The sequence below is a fragment of the Suncus etruscus genome, chromosome 7, assembly GCF_024139225.1.
Source record: "Suncus etruscus isolate mSunEtr1 chromosome 7, mSunEtr1.pri.cur, whole genome shotgun sequence".
NCBI lineage: Eukaryota > Metazoa > Chordata > Mammalia > Eulipotyphla > Soricidae > Suncus > Suncus etruscus.
The window spans coordinates 112,381,940-112,402,147 of NC_064854.1; the positions used below are offsets into that span (position 1 = coordinate 112,381,940).

The 20,208-nt window shown below is 37.3% G+C and overlaps 1 protein-coding gene across 4 annotated transcripts in view; it reads left to right on the forward strand.

The window, feature by feature from the left end:
- The window catches only part of CADPS (calcium dependent secretion activator), a 569,958-nt gene that overhangs the window by 341,326 nt on the left and 208,424 nt on the right, over positions 1-20,208 (forward strand). For all 4 annotated transcript variants that reach the window (XM_049777276.1, XM_049777275.1, XM_049777273.1 and 1 more), the window contains exon 8: positions 5,178-5,317. In XM_049777276.1, coding sequence (XP_049633233.1) covers positions 5,178-5,317 — 140 coding nt within the window. The remainder of the gene's footprint in view (positions 1-5,177; positions 5,318-20,208) is intronic.

Here is a 20,208-nt window from a genome sequence, read left to right on the forward strand (position 1 = left end):
AATAGGGCTAAGAAGTCAAAATAATGCATCCCTAAATAAAGGGGGAAAGGTAGAAGGAGACAGAGATGTAGATAGTTCTCAAGAAATGACAGGTATTCATTTCCATAGGAAAAGTGGAAAAAGAAAGAGGGGGTGAAAGGTCACTGAGTCTCTCATACTCTTTGATAGGATATCTTAAAAAGAGTATACAATAAACTGAATTTAATTTTCTTCAAGTTATTCTTTTCTTGTAAGGACTACACTAGAGTGAAGAATCAAGAGGGAATTCATATAGGAAGTGACACATCCAGGAAAGCTCACCTGAGTCCATCAGATTCGGGAGCCTTTGGAGATCCTTATAAATATGAAGGGGGTGGGTCAGGGAACAGTGAGAGGAAGCTTTTTCTTCATTCACTGGTTCAAACTATTCATCAGGTTCTCAAAGCTGTTTTTACCTAGAAAAGCCAAAACCACTGGACAAGTCAAATCCTTTAGTTTATAAAAAGTGCTGATTCCCTGGAGGGCAAGAAGTAGGCCTCCATCCCCAGGGATCCCTCTGTGTTATTTTTTAATCTCTGGCTGAGCTACTGCCCTAGGGTTTTAGTAGAGAGCCCCTCAGTAATTCTTCAGAATAACCTTCTGAGCTGATTATCCTCCCATGCAAGGGAGCCCAGAAGAGGTAAATGACTGGCTAGGAATGAAATGAAAATCCACAGTGAGAACTACATTCGCTCATCCATATTGGTCCTATGCAAAAAATAAAAGTGTTGTGATAAAAATCACTGCCTTAGCAACACAATGCCCCAATTTCCCACTTCTTTAAAATTTGCAATTTTCTCAAGTATATCCCCCTTATTAGCTTCCTGCCAAAGATATTCCCCAATTCTGTGATCTTCACCTTCATGCTAAATGACACGCCCTCTGCTGGTAGCATCTCTGCAAAAAGCAGCTACCTAAAAAGGGTCGTCTTCTTTTGTTTCGTTTTGTTTTGGGGTCATATCCAGCAACGCTCAGGGGCTACTCCTGGCTCTACGCTCAGAAATCGCTCCTGGCAGGCTCGGGGGACCATATGGGATGCCGGGATTTGAACCACCATCCTTCTGCATGCAAGGCAAAAATCCCTATTATTTCTCTGGCCCCCAAAGTGTCATCTTTTTTAAATGTCTTGCACTCACCAACCAAGTGTTTCTATGCTTTAATTCTTTCCAAGCTTATCAAAGCACTAGTACATTCAAAATCCCAGTGCATTCAAATGCTTTCATTTAACACTATTTACTTTGTCCTGTTTTGATGAACCTTTTAAAAAAATAATTCATGCGCATTGGGAAAATAATTTGCATGGCTATTTAGTGGAAACTAATGGTACATGAAACATCACCCTAATGTTTGTTCACAAAGAAAAGCATCTTTGTTTTCAGTTTATTATAGGCTCTTTATAAGATATCCTATGCAAATAAATATACATTCAAATATCTTGAATTTATTTTTTTACATGTGCATTACATAGTTAGTATAAATTTCAGGAGTAAGAGCAGTAGCACAGAACATGGGTCATTTGCCTTGCATGTGGCCAGCCTGGGTTCAATCCCAGCATCCCATATGGTCCCCTGAGCCTTCCAGAAACAATTTCTGAGTACAGAGCTAGAAGTAACCCCTGAATACCACTAGCTACAGTCCAAAAACAAACAAAAAATCAAAATAACTTGTGCTCAATAGAACTTAAATGTTGACAGAAACTTCCAAATTGTCCCATAAAGGGTGTTTTCACAAAAGAGAAAGGAATGTTTATTATATTTTTTCATTACATACAATGAAAAAAACTCTGATTACCGTATTGTCTATAGGAAACAATAAAAAACAAGAATAATGACAGACAAATATCCTCAAGTTCATAAAACTTCAGGGATATGCTTAAATCCAGAAGTCATAGCGTAGTGTGGTAAGTATTTGGGAAAAACCAGACAAGTGAACATAGTCTAATCTAAGAGTTTAGGTCTATTTTCTGAGGGATGATATTGAGTTGGGGAGAAATTCCTACACTAAGTGCAGGAGAGGGTCTAATCAAGGATCAGGATAAAGCAATCCTGTCTGCCCTGGTAACTAAGAGAAGCTGGGACTGGCTGGCAGGCAGCCTATTGTATGGGATGGCTTGTGTTTCCATATCTACGTCACCACATCAAAGCACAGCACACATGGGCCTTGACTAACATGACAGAGTGCTTGATTAGCAGCCTGGAATGTCCAGATGAGGTGTCTGGACGGCTCAGGCTCATGTACACCCAAAGGGGCCCCAGTAATTCAATAGGACTGACACATCCACACACAAAGAAGCCATTGACCCATCAGACACAGGGCAGGATGGGGATGAAGATGGAGGAGAACTATGTTGACCTCGTCTCTCCATTTACCTTGGAAAGGGTGTTCTCCCCAGGGGGTGACCACGTGAAGGAAGAAGCCTTTGTGAAGCAGCCAGTAATAAGCTGTGGCCATTTGTATTGCGAATGGACACCATATTGCCAGTGGGAAATATGCCCAGAATCCATATGGTGGAAGGGCTGTTAACGAGTTCCTGGTGCCCAGAGCGCTGCTCCCACTTTGATTTTGCCAAATGCAGGAGCAGGATGCCCAAAGTCTTTCCTGCTGCTGTTCTGGCCCTGGCTGAGAATTCTCTTTCCAAACTTTGCCTTCTTTGCTCCTTAATACATTACTTGCCACCCTCAAAAAAGTCAAAATAGTTCAAGAAACAAGACCAACTTTCCAAAGACCAGCAGCCTTTCCTCTTCATCTCCAAAATTCTGATATCAGTAGATAGCCCAGATCTGGTGTGACATTTAAGAATAATTTGAGAGAAGGGAAAGTGTTTAGTCATCCTTTTATATCTAACATCCCATAGCTTACCACTTTCACTAGTTTGCAAAAGCCAGTTAGCCAAATTGATAGCATTTAATAGCAAAATTCTTTTTTAATTGAGGCACCATGATTTACAAAATTATAATTGACTTTTAGGTATAAAAATTTCCATCACCTCCCACTATCAGTGTCAATTTCCCTTATTGGCAGAATAGTAAATAAGTTATTTCTCCCAACAGAACAAATAATACAAACATACTATTACAGAAAAATACATGATTTAAAAATAATATTGTATTACAAGTCTGGTGTATGATGCAAAGATAACTAAATTATAAATGTTTAGGTCAGCAGGTAGGGTGTTTGCCTTGCATGTAGGCACCGAGGGTTTGATCCCTGGCATCCTCTATCATCTCTAGATCCCTGAACAAAGAGCGAGGAGTAAGCCCTGAGCACCAAAGACCAAAATAATATTAAACTAGCACTATTTCTAACAGAACAGTAGGAGGTATGAGCAAATCGGTTAATGTATCAGGCCAAGACTTTATAAAATTATTTACAAGAGTATATGAACTACATATTTGAATTCCAGTATCATTGCACTAAGTATATAGAGGGCCTTAAAATTAACCTAATATTAGTATAAAGGCCACAATTGACAGCATACTTTAAAATACATTTTTGTTATCTTTGCCTATCTTTTAAAACTTTTCGATTTTTTCATATTTTGAGCTACATGTTATTTATTACAATCTAATTAGGTTGTCATATAATCTAACATACAAATAATATAATTGAGAAATCATAAAGGAACACTATACTGTAAAATAACTATTATTGATAATAACATCACCTAATATATATTAAGAATGGTGTATTTACAGCTATTTGGCTAATAGCACAGAATTATTTACTGAACTACATGTGATTTAAAAAAAAAATGGCAACCTCAGAACAAAGAATTGAGACATCCTTAAATTTCAATTGTGTTTTAAGTCCTTGAAAAGACTCCAGGTTTTCATTTTGCAGGAACATATAATTTTTCTTTCACCAAGAAGAGTAAATTTAATGGGGAGAAGGGGGTCAAATTTAAATTTAGAAGGAATGGAAAATCAGCACAAGCAAGGCACATCAGTGTAGGCGACTCCTGTTTTCCTGCCAGGACTTCTACTCTTGTTCTATGTTCAGACAAAAGGTCATGTGCTTCTTTCTTCTGATTGAGGGCTGAACTTGTAGGCTGGTGGTGAAGCCAGTAGAGCAATTGTAAAGCAATGACTACCCCTTAACTCTGAAGCCTTATTGACCCCATCCAGAAATGATAGAAAACTGACTTCCCTGCACTGGGCAAAAACTGATAGTTTGAATGTGGAGCCCAAAATTACTTGCTACATGGAAGGATATTCTGCCATTCCAGAAGCAAATCATCAAGTTCAGCTTTTATTTTATCTGTATTTGGTTTTTGTTCCTTTAGGAGATTTCTCAAATATTGCCCAACTCCCTGAATGTTTCCCAGATCTAAGAAACTCTTATCACAAATGAAGAAATGTTTTCGCTGAATTGTCTTCTTTGACTTCACTCACATTATCTGAGAACATGAATGTGCAGAAGACCCTAAGTTAGATTTCCCTCTTGACACCCCAATCAGAAGTATTATCTAAGAACTGGGTCTTCAAGCCATGTACATATGGCTTATAGATGGTTTCCAAGCAAAGCCAAAGCTGAATATTCTGTTACCTGTTGTCCACATCAAGGTGAAAGAGAATTGACATGTATGACTGTAAGCAAGTTTCTTCCTTTCTCCTATTTTCATCTATCAGTTAAGGTCCTTTCTATTTCCCCGTGCTATTAATGTTAAGGGATTTCTATCCTCCTGCAATGGTGGAAGAAATTCTGAGGATTTAGTAAGAGAATGAATAGAAGTGTTTACTACTTTGATACTGTGGAAGAAAAGTTTTTTTTTTCTTTTATAATCATATCTTCTAATAGAAAGGCAATAGTGTGTGGGAAACATACTCTGGGTTTCTTTAATTCTTGTGAACAAGGGTGAAATCTTCAGATTACAGAAACCATAATCCTTATTTTTATAGAATGAGCCAGGGAGAAGGAGGGAGCCATAGAAGAGACTCTACCTTCAAACATGGCTGCATGGTGTGAACCAGTAGGTTTGGCTGGTGGAGTTTTGAACTGGAATCAAGTCCAGCCCTCTACTTCATTTAATTTTCTTCCTACTATTTGTGAAACCCAGATAAGACACTCAACTTATCAGTGGCAGGCCCTTCACATATTTTCTGGCTCTTAATAAATAATTTCTGTTTCCTGGTTAAGCTAATTGTCCTTGTTCCCTACAGGTTATTCTCCATCCCACCCCAAACAGTCCCAAACAGTCAGAATGGCACAAAATGGCTGTCTCCAAGAATTGCCCAGATCAAGACCTCAAAATCAAACTTGCAGTCAGGATGGATAAGCCTCAGAACATGAAGCATTCTGGGTGAGTGCATCTTCTCCAGGTGGCAATTTCAGACACACATTCATTTCTTAAATATTTTAAGAGGCTACAGAGATAGAACACTTCCTTGCATGACTCCTACCCTGATTTGATCTCCTAATTTTACATATGATATTCAAGTACCACCAGGAGTGACTCCTGAACATAAAGCCAAAAGTAAAGCCCTAGCACCACCTAGCACCAAGCCAATTTTTTAAGATAAAATTTGAATTAACTACATAAAGATAGCATAAATGATTTATGAGAAACTAGTAAAATACTTAAATTTGATACTTACTATAAGTTTTCTCAATTCCTATAATTATATTTTCTTCTCTGGAAAACTCACAAGAAAAAAAATTTCTTCCTTTTCTGGGAGGATTTGTAGTATAATACAAAGCATTTATAGAACAATTTCTATATTATTTTGATTTAGTACCTAAATTTTTATTGACTTCACTTATCCATCGAAAGTAAATACAAATATTTCCAAATACAACTCACTCACTAGTTCTACTTCATTAACAACCACATCAATAAGTGGTAGCAATCTCTATAGTTGACCTTCAAACAATCAATTTGTATTGGACTAGTTTTATTGTTTAGTATAGCATTTTAAATATCTGATTTTCTTTAGTATATTTTAATTATTTTTATGCATTGTGGTTTACAATAGAGTTAATGGTAGAGGGTATTTATTCATAAATCATTTTCACACTATACTTACCACCAGAGTGTCTACTTCCAACCACCTTAATTGCAGTACAATGCCCTCTAACCTTCTTCCACTCCTCTCCCTTCAGAAAGCGCCTACTGAAGATCAGTTCTGAGTTTTTCTGGCCTTTTGAGTATATTTTATTTCCTACTATGTTTCTTTATATCCCATGTATGAGAAAGATCATTTTGTATCTGTCCTTCTTGTTCATTTCACTCAGGATACTATTCTTCAAATTCATCCATGTAGCAGCAAACTGCATTATTACTTTAATCTTTCTTATCATTGAGTATATTCCATTATTTATCTGTATGTACTATTGTTTCTTTATCCAGGAATCTGTTCTTGAATACATGGGGTGTTTCCAGATTTTTAACATTGTATACAGCACTGCAAATGAACACAAGTACAAATATCTTTTCTGAATAGAGTTTTGAGCCCTTGGGATAGATGTCAAAAAGTGGCATCTATGCTGAGTCATATGGGAACTCTAATCTTAGTTTCTATTTAGAAGAGTCCATATTTTTTTTAAAAAGGCCAGACCAGTCATTTTACTGTGAATATTTTTAATTTCTCTCTCTTTTATTAATTGCAAGTAGAAAAAGAACATAGTTCTGTGTGTTGATTTTATAGGCATCCACTTCACACATTTTTACTATTGTTATTAGCTTTGTAGAATTTTGTAGTTTTCTTAATATCAAATCTTTGAGTTCTTAACATTTGAGAACCAATAAAGTTATTTAAGTCAATAAAAATAATATTTTACAAACAAAATCTAATTACTTGTACAGAAAATGTTCATTGATGAATGAATATATGCTAAAATATGATCTACTAAAATATATTGCTTTGAACCTCCTGTCCCTAAAAATGAGACCACTTACTTAGAGAGAAGTTGGACATATAACTCTAGAAAATGGAATATTTTACCCACAGTAGGAAAAATTCTTTAAAAATTTTTATGTAGGTACTATTTTTCAACCAGCTATGATGCTGCTTAGAAACAGAAATAGAAAGATCTTGTTCAGTCTCTTTGGAGGAGTGTATGTGTTTAAGTGATAAAATCTAGAGGTAGGTTATATTCTAGAAAAATTCTAAAACTTGATAAAAGGAGCTAACTGTAGATAAGACAGATTTAAGCAAATCCTAGATGAGGTTGGACCTACCTAAATGAGTGAATTCTGAAAGGAGATCTGTAGGTCAGCATAGAAGTGAGTCAGAGACACTTTCTAGTCTTAAAGACGCAAATAATTAGGTGTGATTTCATATGAAATAGGACAAAAATGAGGACCTGAGGATCTTGATCTGATCCTACAGCTAAAAGGATCGAACTAAATTTCACTGATTGGTGAAATTTTGAGAAAATTCTGATTGATTTTGCAAGAACTCTGAGTTTGGATGAAAAATGCAAGGGGTACAATTTGTGAACCATTGAGAAGGAAAAAAACGAGCCATGCTCAATTACTGAGCCACACAAAGTATGAGCAATTAGCACATGCAATTTTAGAAACAAATATATAGATAAGACCAGAACTTTAAGAGACTTCTAGGAAAAAGAGGTTAGGACAGAAAATCCATATGTAGGTAGGTAATGTGCAGTCAGGAAGTAAAGAACAAGACCCTACTATACTTGGTGTCCTAAATTCCAAGAAATAAAGAATTTGAGTTCCAGAGACTGGATATAGAGTTCCTTCACTCAACCTAAGCCACTTTGTATTTGGAGAATTTACACAGCACTCTCTTGAGCTGAACTATGCCCAGAGCTGAATAGTAGGACTATGCCAAAGTTCTCCCTGGATCATGAGAAGGCTAAGGAAGGAGCCAGACTGCTATGTTCTTAACTTTGCCACTGCCTATGTGATATGCAGCAGCTCTTCAAAATGTGTATGACATTGTGTTTCCCTCCTTCTTTTCTTACTCTCGGTCTATATTTCTAAAATGTTAGATGAAATTTGCTCTTTATATCTCTCTTCCCCAATTAAAAACATCCCAGTTTCAAAAGAAATATATTTAATAATTTTATTGTTTTAATAATATACAGGAAAACATTCTGCATCTTTAGCAGAACACTGGATCCCAAATGCTCAGTAAATACTTACTAGGGGGAACCAGAGCATAAGTGGACAAGAGAGAGAGAAAAGAAGAGGTTATATTCAAAGATATAGAAATATAAAAATGATGTATTTGTACTGAAAACTTTGATTGATTACTTGATTGATTTTCTTCAAAGAATCAGTAGCTTAGCTCACATTCTTGGCCTCTTTGGAGCAATATATAAGGAGTTGGACAAATACATTTTTATTTAATCCTCATGGCAAACTTTCAATTTAGCTGTTATATTCCCTATTGGACACCAGTGCATTTTCCTATGCTTTTTATATCTGTTAGAAAATATCGTTTCTGTTTTTCTGTTGATTGTTTATAATTAACCTATTTCAGACTACCTTGAACCTACAGGCAACAGAGGAAAAGCTGTAGACAGAAGTATATGGCCGGCCCCTCAAGTATAATCTTAACACATAATCTCATTTCCTTACTGAACACAAACCTCACAAAGAATAGGTATCATTATTCTCCTGTAGATGAGCAACCTCTCCCTTTCCCAGCTACCCATACTGAGAAGTCATCTCTTTTCGGAGACATCTTTTGTTAGCAAGGGTGGGGACATACAAGGTTGTGCTCGGTGATGACTCTTACCTCTTTGTTTAGGCATCACACTGATTATCAGGCACAATAGGGTGTGTTTGGAACTGAACCCAAGTTGATGGCATCTATATCACTCGGGCCTTACAATCAGTTCTTTTGTTGATCAATTAACTCCATTGGCAGTTCTCAATTATTTTATCCCTGGTAACAACATTCTGTTTCCTAGCATTTACTTTGTATTAAAAATAAAAAGTCATTGTAGCTTCCTTCCTCCTTCTTTTCTTCCTTTTTTCTTTTTTTTTTCCTTTCTTTTTTTTTTTTTGAGGGGGGGTCACACCTAGAGGTGCTCAGAAATTGATCCTGGCTCGGGGGACCTTATGAATGGCAGGAAAGAACCCGTGTCCTTCCTGGGTCAGCCACGTGCAATGCAAACATCCTATCACTGTGGTGGCACTCCTGCCCTCTTTTTTCCTTCCTTTCTTCCTTTCTTCCTTTTTCCTTCCTTTCTTCCTTCTTTCCTTTCTTTTTTCTCTTTTTCTCTTTTTATTCCTTTCTTCCCTTCTTTCTTTCTTTCTTTCTTTCTTTTTCTTCTATCTTTTCTTTCTTTTTTTCTTTTCTTTCTTCTTTTTTTCTTTTCCTTTCTTTTCTTTTCTTTAAAATTTAAGTTCCCATAGGAAGCATAGAATTTGTCCCAGCTTTTTAAAGTATTGTCCTAAGCTCTCTGTACTTTTGTTTTGTTTTGTTTGGGCCACACCCAGTGGTACTCAGGGATTACTCATGGCTCGACACTTAGGAAAAACTCTTGGTGGCTTGGGGGACCATAGGAGATGCCAGGGATCAATGAGCCTGGGTCAGTTATGTTTAAAGAAAGTACTCTTCCTGCTGTACTATTGTTCTGGACAAATCCCTCTGCCTTTTAAATAGGCTATTTAGTCTATTTGTACTTAATGCAATTATTAACCTAGTTTGATTTCCATTAAATTTTTAAGTTTTAGTTTTGCCATTTGCTTTATATGCCTATGACCTTTATCCCATACTCTCTTTATCTGCTTTCTTTTAGATTAATTTAATGTATTTATTTATCCCCTTGTTACATTCTTCACTTCATTATATTATTAGCTATACATGTCAATTAGCTAATTTTCTATAATTTAGTACTTTACATTCTCACTTAGCAGCTATACTCAAGTAACTTCTCTTCTCTGGACCATATTTGGTTTGGCATAAAGTGGAAATAATGATAGTTTCCTCACAAGAGTTGTTATGGAGGTTAAATGAGTTAATACATTTAGAACAAATTCTTATGCATGGTCAGAGCTACAACTACAGTTGGTGATAGTGCTCTTGTCATGGCTAGTGTTCATTTTTGTCTATTCTCTGCCTTTCCCCTGCTGGGCTTCTTCCTGCTGGCTACTGCTAGAAGAATCTTAGTGCCCTCATTGAGAGCTTTTACTCCCGAAGTATATAAGGAAACATCTTGCAGGGACCATTGTTTTTGTCTCAAGATAATGGTCTTTAAAATAAATTCTCATAAAGAATTTGAGACAAATGAGAAAAAAAAATTATCTTTGTATTACTGGCTGTGACATGTCAGGTACTATGGTGACATGATATGGAGAAAAACAGTTGAAATATCTCTTCTCATAAAGTTGACTTTCACTCACCACTTAACACAGAGCATTAACATCTTCTACTATAGAATTGTCAGTAATTTATGGTTTATATTTCCAAAGATGAAATGTCAACATGCCCTTGGTTTCATTGCATTTCATTAGTTTTATTGATACCCCGGTATCATTGTAAGCAGTCCAGCGACAAGCAATTCTAGCAAATGTCCTAACACATTCTTCTCATGATACTAGATATTTATCATAAGCATCTTGGAGGATTATATAAATTGTAAAATATATTCCCCATTGGGGCCAGAGAAAATAAAATAAGTGAAGGTTGTTTTTCTTGCACTTTGTCAACACAAATTTGATCACCAGCTCCTCATGTTGTCTCCCAGAGCCACACCAGGAGTGATCCCTAAGCAGAGAGTCAGGAGTAAGCTCTGAGCACAGCTTAGTATGGCTCTCAGACAAATAGACATAAATATATAGATATTCACAAAAATAGCTATTCAGCTCATGTTATTTAAAACACTAGTGCTAAGCATATAAGACATTTAATAAAAAGGTATAATGTGAATGAAACTTGAGATATATTGTTAACAACAGAAACCAGTGAGAGAAGTCCAAATACTGGATGATCTCACTAATCTGTGATATAGAGAAATAAAAACAAGGAAATAATATCAAGTGATGGCAAACCCTTGACATTAAATTATAAAACTCACTCTACCATAGAGAGGAGGAAGGGAGAAATCTAAGAATAGGCAGACAAGAGTTTACATAGGGACTCAATACCATAAATGCTGACATTATTAGAACCATATTACCTAAACTATATTAAAACATTTTAAAAGAACAATTGATTCATTTGGTAAGTTGCACCAGTTTGAGCTTTTCTGCTAAATAATCCCAGATTGTAGGAGAAAAAGTCAGGAGGATAATCCAAATATATGTGCCCATTGGCTTTCAGTCTTTCATGATTTATTCTAGCCTGAATCCCTGACCTTTCATGAAGGGGCTCTTCTTCCTCGTGCCCATTATGGGAATGATATCACATAAATTTTATAACAATGTTAAAGCAAAAATATATTAAATCATGATACAAAAGAAGACCTGAATTCCAGAACCTCAGACAGAGGTATCTCACTTTATTTGAGTAGATGTACATACAGGAACTACATGAGAATTCAATAAATCATCCAAAGTGAATAATTTTTCAAGTTGATAGTTACATTCCATTTCTACTAGAATTATTACTATTAGCTATTATTGTTGCTCCTACAATACTATTAGCACTGCCACTAAAAATAATAGTGGCAATATTAAGCACTTAAGCACTTATTGTGAAATAATTTGGGGGGGGTCACACCCAGCAGCACTCTATGCTCAGAAATTGCTCCTGGCAGGCTCAGGGGACCATATGGGATGCTGGGATTTGAACCACCGTCCTTCTGCATGCAAGGCAAACGCACTACCTCCATGCAATCTCACCGGCCCTGTGAAATAATTTCTATCGTAAACTCTTGCCATATATCATCTCTACCAGTTTCCACAATAACCCTATGAAATAAATCCCAGGTTATTTCAAATTTACATTTAAAGAAACTAAGGTACAGAGAACTAAGCCAAACAACCATTGTTGGATCAGAATTTCCAAGTGCATGATTCTTCCGAGTCTGAACTATAATCCTAAGGCTAAACTTCTTCTCATTGTACTAAGTGCTGATTTGGCTATGCATAAATCTTGATTTCCATTTATCCATATGGTCTGAAGAAAGAGTTGAAGGACACTAATGCCCACACAGCTAGATCTATCTGTAGTGTGAGGAGCTAGAGGGATAAAGCCACCTGTATGTCTGCAATAACAGAACTTCCATCTGCTCCAGGTACTTTGCATTCTGTTTCATGAACATGTATCAACCTCAGAAAACACTGAGCTGGAGCTGACTAGACAGAAATGGTACATTGCAGCCCTCAGTTTTTCTCAGTTTTGACATCTCCTGGTATGTGCCAAATTAGCAATGAATTCTGAGGAAAACCTCAGAGGGAAAACCCCTCCTTTACCCACACTTTCCAAAGGATGGTTGTTAGTTTTTCTCTGTCCCTGCTCAGTTTTCACATTCAAAAGACTTCAGCAGAAATTGTCTCTATTCAATTGTACTAGCAATTAGTATCTTATTTGTTTTCAATAAGGCATCCAAAGGTTTTGTCTAAAATGGGGAGGAAACAACATAATACAGAAGGTTCTCTGTAACCAATCTGTTGTACATTTAAATTCTGGCTATCTAATTGCGTAGCTGTGGGTCTACAGAAGTATGGCTTGTTTGGGGGTTTGTTTGTTTGCTTTGGTTTTTTGGTTTTGGGGCCACCCCGGTGACACTCAGGGGTTACTCCTGACTCTGAGCTCAAAAATCGCTCCTGGGTATCTGTTTCTGAATACCTGAAGGTCTCCTCAGAGGCTTAGGGAGCACATCCCAAAAAACTGCATTTTTAAGCTGCCCAGAAAAACCACACTACCAGCGTGCAATGGGGAAACCTCGCAGGCAAACACCATGCACCGAGAATGAAGACAAAAGCTCAGATGACCTAATAAATTCCAACCACTTAATTAACCTCTCGGATAAGGAACTTAAAATAGAAATATGAAAGATGTTTCTAGAACTCAAAGAAAGCATAGATTGATCTGAGCAGAACACAAAGACAGAAATCAGAAAACTCCAAACTGAAATAACAGATCTGAAAAACACGGTAGTTCAACTGAAAATCTCAATGGATGGCCTCGCCAGCAGGGTATCAGCAGCTGAGGAGAGAATTGAAGTACTGGAAGATGTAATGCAGAAAAACTCAACACAGCAGAAGAAATTGGAAAAGAACCTTAAGACAAACAAACAGGCAATAAAAAAAAGTACTCAAGGAATGCGAACAGATGAAAATAGAAGTCTTTGATAAACTCAACAGAAACAACATAAAAATCATTGGAGTCCCAGAGACCCAGGTAGGAGATCTCCAGGAAGAATCAACTGTCAAAGACATCATCAAAGAGATACTCCCAGAGTTAAAGACTACATGCAATCAAATCCTGCATTCCCGAAGAGTAAGAGCTAAAAGAGACCCAAAGAAAAACACCGCAAAACACAGCCTCGTTACAATGACAAATCCCACAGATAGAGATAGAATACTGAAAGCAGCAAGATCAAAAAGAGAAATTACATTCAAAGGAGCATCCCTAAGACTTACAGCAGACATGTCACAAGAAACTCTCAAGGTCAGAAGACAGTGGTGGGATATTGTGACAAGATTGAATAAAATGAATGCCTCACTGAGAATACTGCACCCAGCCTGACTCACATTCAGGTTCGAAGGAAGAATACATAGCTTCATGGATAAACAACAGCTCAGAAACTTCACAGATGAAAAACCCGCCTTAAAGGAAAAACTGACTGGTCTACTCTAAGACAAGAGAGACCAACAGACACAGCAAACTTATCTACAAAGATGACATTAAATCCTATGACAATCATCTCCCTCAATGTCAATGGACTAAATCCACCAATTAAAAGACACAGAGTGGCAAAATGGGTCAAAAAGATGAATCCAACCTTCTGCTGTGTTGGGGACTGACTTGTTTGAGGCCATTTTGCTATTCTTTCTGCCATAATCCAGCCTTTCACCTAAAGGCTACATGCAGTCTTGCTGTAAGTTCTTGGGCCAAAGAAAAAGGAAAATGCAGCTGCAAAGTATAATTAATCTTTTAGCCCGGAGGAGAGCAACACAGCCCAGTACCATTCCCAGAAAAGAGGCCTTACTCCCTTAACCATATCCCTGAGTTTACAAGACATTCATTATTGTGTATATGCTACATTGTCTGTTCAAGATCACTGAGGCAAGCACATCTTGCACCACCTCCTGATAGTCAAGCAATTAGGAATGCAGCTAGAAGGTCACAAGATGTTTCCATGGATACTGCAAGAAGTATTGCCCACTTGCCTTATTTGGAATAATGAAGTAATTTTCATGCCAAAAGTGTGATTGACATCACCCTTGTACTGCCCCCTTCTCCTTCTCTATATAAGAAGGAGCTGTAGCCAAATAAAGTTGCCCTTGAGCAGTGAGACATTGCCTTGGGTCTTTATTATTAACCTCTCTCAGATTTTTTACAGTGTGGTTGTGCTTCTACCCAGCAAAATAGGAGTGCGGTTGTCTGAGAAGTCTTCCCAGCTAATTCCTGCTGGCCGGGCCCCCCTGGGGGGCTTCAGGACCCCGCACTGCTGCCTACAAGAAACATATCTGAATAGTCAGAACAAACATAGACTCAAAATCAAAGGCTGGAGGAAAATCATCCAAACAAACAACACCCTCAATAAAGCTGGGGTGGCCATATTAATATCTGATGACACCAACTTTATACTCAGAAAAGTGGTAAGGAACAAAGATGGACACTATGTACTAATCAAGATATATGTGCAGCAGAAAGAAATCAGACTATTAAACATATATTCACCCAATGAGAGATCAGCAAATTATCTAATACAGTTACTGACAAATCTGAAAGAAGAAATCAATAATAACACAATAATTGTGGAAGATCTCAATACGGCCCTATCAACACATGATAGCTCAACCAGACTGAAACCCAACAAAAGCATACTAGCCCTGAAAAGAGTAATGAAAGAAAGAGGACTAGTAGGACATTCCATCCCAAAAAGCCTGGATACACATTCTTCTCCAATGTACATGGGTCATTCTGCAGGATAGACTACATGCTGACACAGAAAACATACCTCCATAAAATCAAGAGGATAGAAATATTGCAGACTACCTTTGCTGACCACAAGGCTCTGAAATTAGATGTGAACTACAAAGGCACACAGAAGAAAAACTTTAACAATTGGAAATTAAACACCCTGCTACTGAACAACAGTGGGTCCGAGAGGAATTCAAAAAGGAAATCAAAACTTTCCTGGAAACAAATGAGAATGAAGACACAAACTGCCAGAATCTATGGGACACAGCAAAAACGGTCCTGAGAGGAAAATTTATAGCTCTACAAGCACACATCAGGAAGGAAGAAGGGGCATACCTGAATAACTTAATGACGCAGCTCAAAAAATTAAAACAATAACAAACAAAAGGAATCAAAAATAGGGAGACAGAAGGAAATAACAAAGCTGAAAGCAGAAATCAATAAAGTGGAAACCCAAAAAACAATCCAAAAGATCAACGAAAGCAGAAGTTGGTTCTTTGAAAAAATAAACAAGATTGATAGACCATTGGCAAAACTCACAAAGAAAGAGAGAAACCTGATAATACATATTAGAAATGAAAAAGGGGAGATCACGACAAATATTGCAGAGATCCAAAGGAAAATCAGAGACTACTTTGAGAAACTTTATGCTACTAAACATGAGAACCTAGAAGAATGGAAAAATTCTTGGACACTTATAACCTTCCACATTTAAGTGAGGAGGATGTAACATATCTAAACACCCCCATCACTACTGAGGAAATTAAAACTGTAATCAAACATCTGCCCAAAAAGAAAACCCCAGGCCCAGATGGATTTCCTAATGATTTTTTTTTTCAAATCTTTCAAGAGGAGCTACTACCAATCCTAGCCAGGCTCTTCTATAACATTGTAAAAATGGGAACATCCCAAACAGCTTTTATGAAGCCAACATCACCTTGATACCAAAACCAGACAGAGATGCTGCCAAAAAAGAAAATTACAGACCAATATTCCTGATGAATGCTGATGCAAAGATCTTCAAAAAAAATCCTGACAAATAGGATCCAATGCATCTTCAAGACGATCATGCACTACGACCAAGTAGATTTTATCCCAGGAATGCAAGGATGGTTTAACATCCGTAAATCTATCAACATCATACACAACATCAACAACAAGAAAAATAAAAATCACATGATCATATCAATAGAGGCAGAAAAAGCATTTGATATGGTCCAACACCCATTCTTGATCAAAACTCTCAGCAAGATGGGAATGAAAGGAACCTTTCTCAATCTAATTGAAGCCATCTACCACAAGCCAATGGCAAATATTATCCTCAATGGAGATAATATAAAAGCCTTTCCTCTAAATTCTGGTACAAGACAAGGCTGTCCGCTCTCACCAGTCTTCTCTAACATAGTACTGGAAGCTCTTGCTATAGTGATCAGGCAAGAAAAAGATATCAAGGGAATCCAGATAGGAAAGGAAGAAGTCAAGCTCTCATTGTTTGCAGATGACTCTACTTAGAAAACACTAAAGACTCTACCAAAAAGCTTCTAGAAACAAAATTAACACACAGAAATCAATGGCCTTTTTATACACCAATAATGATAGGGAAGAGAAGGAAGTCAAGAAGGCAATCCCATTCACATTAGTGCCACACAAACTCAAATATCTTGGAGTCAACTTGATCAAAGACGTGAAGGACCTATACAAAGAAAACTATAAAGCCCTGCTCCAAGAAATAAGAGAGGACACACAGAAATGGAAACACATGCCCTGCTCATGGATTGGCAGGATTAACATCATTAAAATGGCAATACTCCCCAAAGCATTGTACAGATTTAATGCGATACCCTTAAAAATACCCATGACATTCTTCAAAGAAGTGGATCAAACACTTATGAAGTTCATCTGGAACAATAAACACCCTCGAATAGCTAAAGCACTACTACGGAAAAGGAAAATGGGAGGCATTACTTTCCCCAACTTTAAACTGTATTACAAAGAAATATTTATCAAAACTGCATGGTATTGGAATAAAGACAGACCCTCAGATCAGAGGAATAGGCTTGAGTTCTCAGACAATGTTCCCCAGACATACAATCACCTAATTTTTGACAAAGGAGCAAGAAATCCTAAATGGAGCAAGGAAAACCTCTTCAACAAGTGGTGCTGGCAGAACTGGTTAGCCACTTGCAAAAAAGCGAACATAGACCCCCCAGTTAACATCATGTATGAAGGTAAAATCCAAATGTATTAAAGACCTTGATATCAGACCTGATACCATAAGGTATATAGAACAACACGTCTGTAAAACTCTCCATGACATTGAGACTAAAGGCATCTTCAAGGAGGAAACTGCACTTTCCAAACAAGTGGAAGCAGAGATCAACAGATGGGAATACATTAAGCTGAGAAGCTTCTGCACCTCAAAAGAAATAGTGCCCAGGATACCAGAGCCACCCACCGAGTGGGAGAAACTATTCACCCAACACCCATCAGATAAGGAGCTAATATCCAAAATATACAGGACACTGACAGAACTTTACAAGAATAAAACATCTAATCCCATCAAAAAATGGGGAGAAGAAATGAACATTCACTTTGATAAAAAAGAAATACAAATGGCCAAAAGGCACATGAAAAAATGCTCATCAGAGAGATACAGATCAAAACAACAATGAGATACCATCTCACACCACAGAGATTGGCATACATCACAAAGAATGAGAACAATCAGTGCTGTCGGGGATGTGGAGAGAAAGGAACTCTTATCCACTGCTGGTGGGAATGCCATCTAGTCCAAAAAGCGATATGGAGATTCCTCCAAAATCTGGAAATTGAGCTCCCATTCGACCCAGCTATTCCACTCCTAGGGATATACCCTAACAACACAAGAATACAATACAAAAACCCTTCCTCACACCTATATTTATTGCAGCACTATTCACAATAGCCAGGCTCTGGAAACAACCACAATGCCCTTCAACAGATGAATGGCTAAAGAAACTGTGGTACATATACACAATGGAATATTATGCAGCCGTCAGGAGAGATGAAGTCATTCATTTTTTCTATACATGGATGTACATGGAATCTATCATGCTGAGTGAAATAAGTCAGAGGGAGAGAGAGATGCAGAATAGTCTCACCCATCTATGGGTTTTAAGAAAAATCAAAGTCATTTTTGCAACAATCCTCAGAGACATTGAGAGGAGGGCTGAAACTTCCAGCTCACTTCATGAAGCTCACCACAAAGATTGGTGAGTGCAGTTATAGAAATAACTACACAGAGAACTACCATAATCATGTGAATGAATGAGGGAACTGGAAAGCTTGTCTGGAGTACAGGTGGGGGTTTGGTGGGATGGAGGGAAATTTGGGACATTGGTGGTAGGAATGTTGCATTGGTAAAGGGAGTGTTCTTTACATGACTGAAACCTAGTCACAATCATATATGTAATCAAGATGTTTAAATAAAGAGAAAAATAAAAGAAATCGCTCCTGGCTTAGGGGACCATATGGGACACTAGGGGATCAAACCGCAGTCTGTCCAAAGTCGGTGCGTGCAAGGCAAACACTCTACCGCTTGCACCCCTTTGCTTTTGGGGCCACACCCTGTGACACTCAGAGGTTACTCCTTGTTATGTGCTAAGATATCACTCCGTGCTCAGGGGACCATATGGGATGCTGGGGATCGAACCAAGGTCCGTCCTGGATCCGCCACTTGCAAGGCAAACAAACACCCTACTGCTATGCTATGGCTCTGGCCCCTCAGCAGAAGTTTTTTTTTTTTTAACATTCCAGTCCTGTTTCATCAGTCATTGAACAGGATTCAAACAGTGATGTATGTAAAATGTATTACTTTATACCAGGTACTGTTTTAAAACTTTTATATTTTAGGAGTTGGGGAGATATTGTAAAGTATCTTCTTGCATGTGGCTGACCTTATTCAGTATTTGTCTCCTGACATACATGGCTTGCTAAGAACCACCAGGAGCTTTCCCTGAGCACAGCACCCCACTTGGTGTGCTACCCACAAAAATTACTTTATATTTTGTTAAATCCTTTAATTCTCATAAACCTTGAGTTAGGAATAATTTATGTGCCCTTTGTACAGATGACAGAGTCAAGGCAGATTAAAATAAAAGCAAATACCAAGGTTACGTTCATACCTAAGTTGCAAAGTTCTCAGTTCTATCAGGTGAGGATATTAAATTCATGTAAAATCCTTGATATAGCGCAGAGTAAAATTTAACTAAACAATAGATAGTATTCTTCTGAGGGGGAATCACACCTGGTGGTGATCAAGGGTTACTCCTGCACTCAGAAATTACCCCTGGCAGGCTTAGAGAACCATCTGGATGCTGGAGATCAAACCCGGGTTGGTCGCATGCAAGGTAAATCCGCTACCCGCTGTATACTGCTGTATCCAGCCCCTAGTATTCTTACTATGCTTTAATATAATTATATTTTATGGATTTTAGTCAAGTTCTTTTTCCATTTCATTTCATAAGTTGCTATACAGACCTCTGCTTTGCAACTTTGCATGATAGATTTTACTTTGATGAAAGACCTTTGTAATATTTGTTTTCAGAATTTTAAAGAAATCTGAAAATGTTTATGCTTTTATTTTTTAAAGAGAAAAATAGCACCAAAGTTTGTTTTGCAATAGTCATTCTATATAGCATAACCCCCAAAGTGGCAAGAGTAACATCATCAAGGATAATCCCCAGAAACTACTCTATATATCCCTGTATTTATTATAGTATTCTTGTTTTTTCTATATGCCTTATAATTTTACATTTTATATTATTTGGTCATTCATGTAGTGCTGACAACATGAATAACAATATTTTCTTTTTGCTTTATGCTATTTTGACTTTTGAAAGATTTTATAGGAATGCTATTTTTGGATAGCAGAGGAATCCTGTACTATAAACAGCTAACATAGGTGCAGTTATTGTTTTGAATCTTTTTATATGCCAGGGACGGGGAAGGAGAACTTGGTTAATAGTTTCCTTATATAATTCCAGAAAAGCATGAAATTGTAGCAGTCATTGAGGATCATTATTAAAAATGCAAAATAATTTTTCTTTGATCTTTGATATTTATTTCACTATGTACACATATATTCAAGGATATATCTTTGTACATATTCAATATTATTTACTAGTAGTAGGAAGAT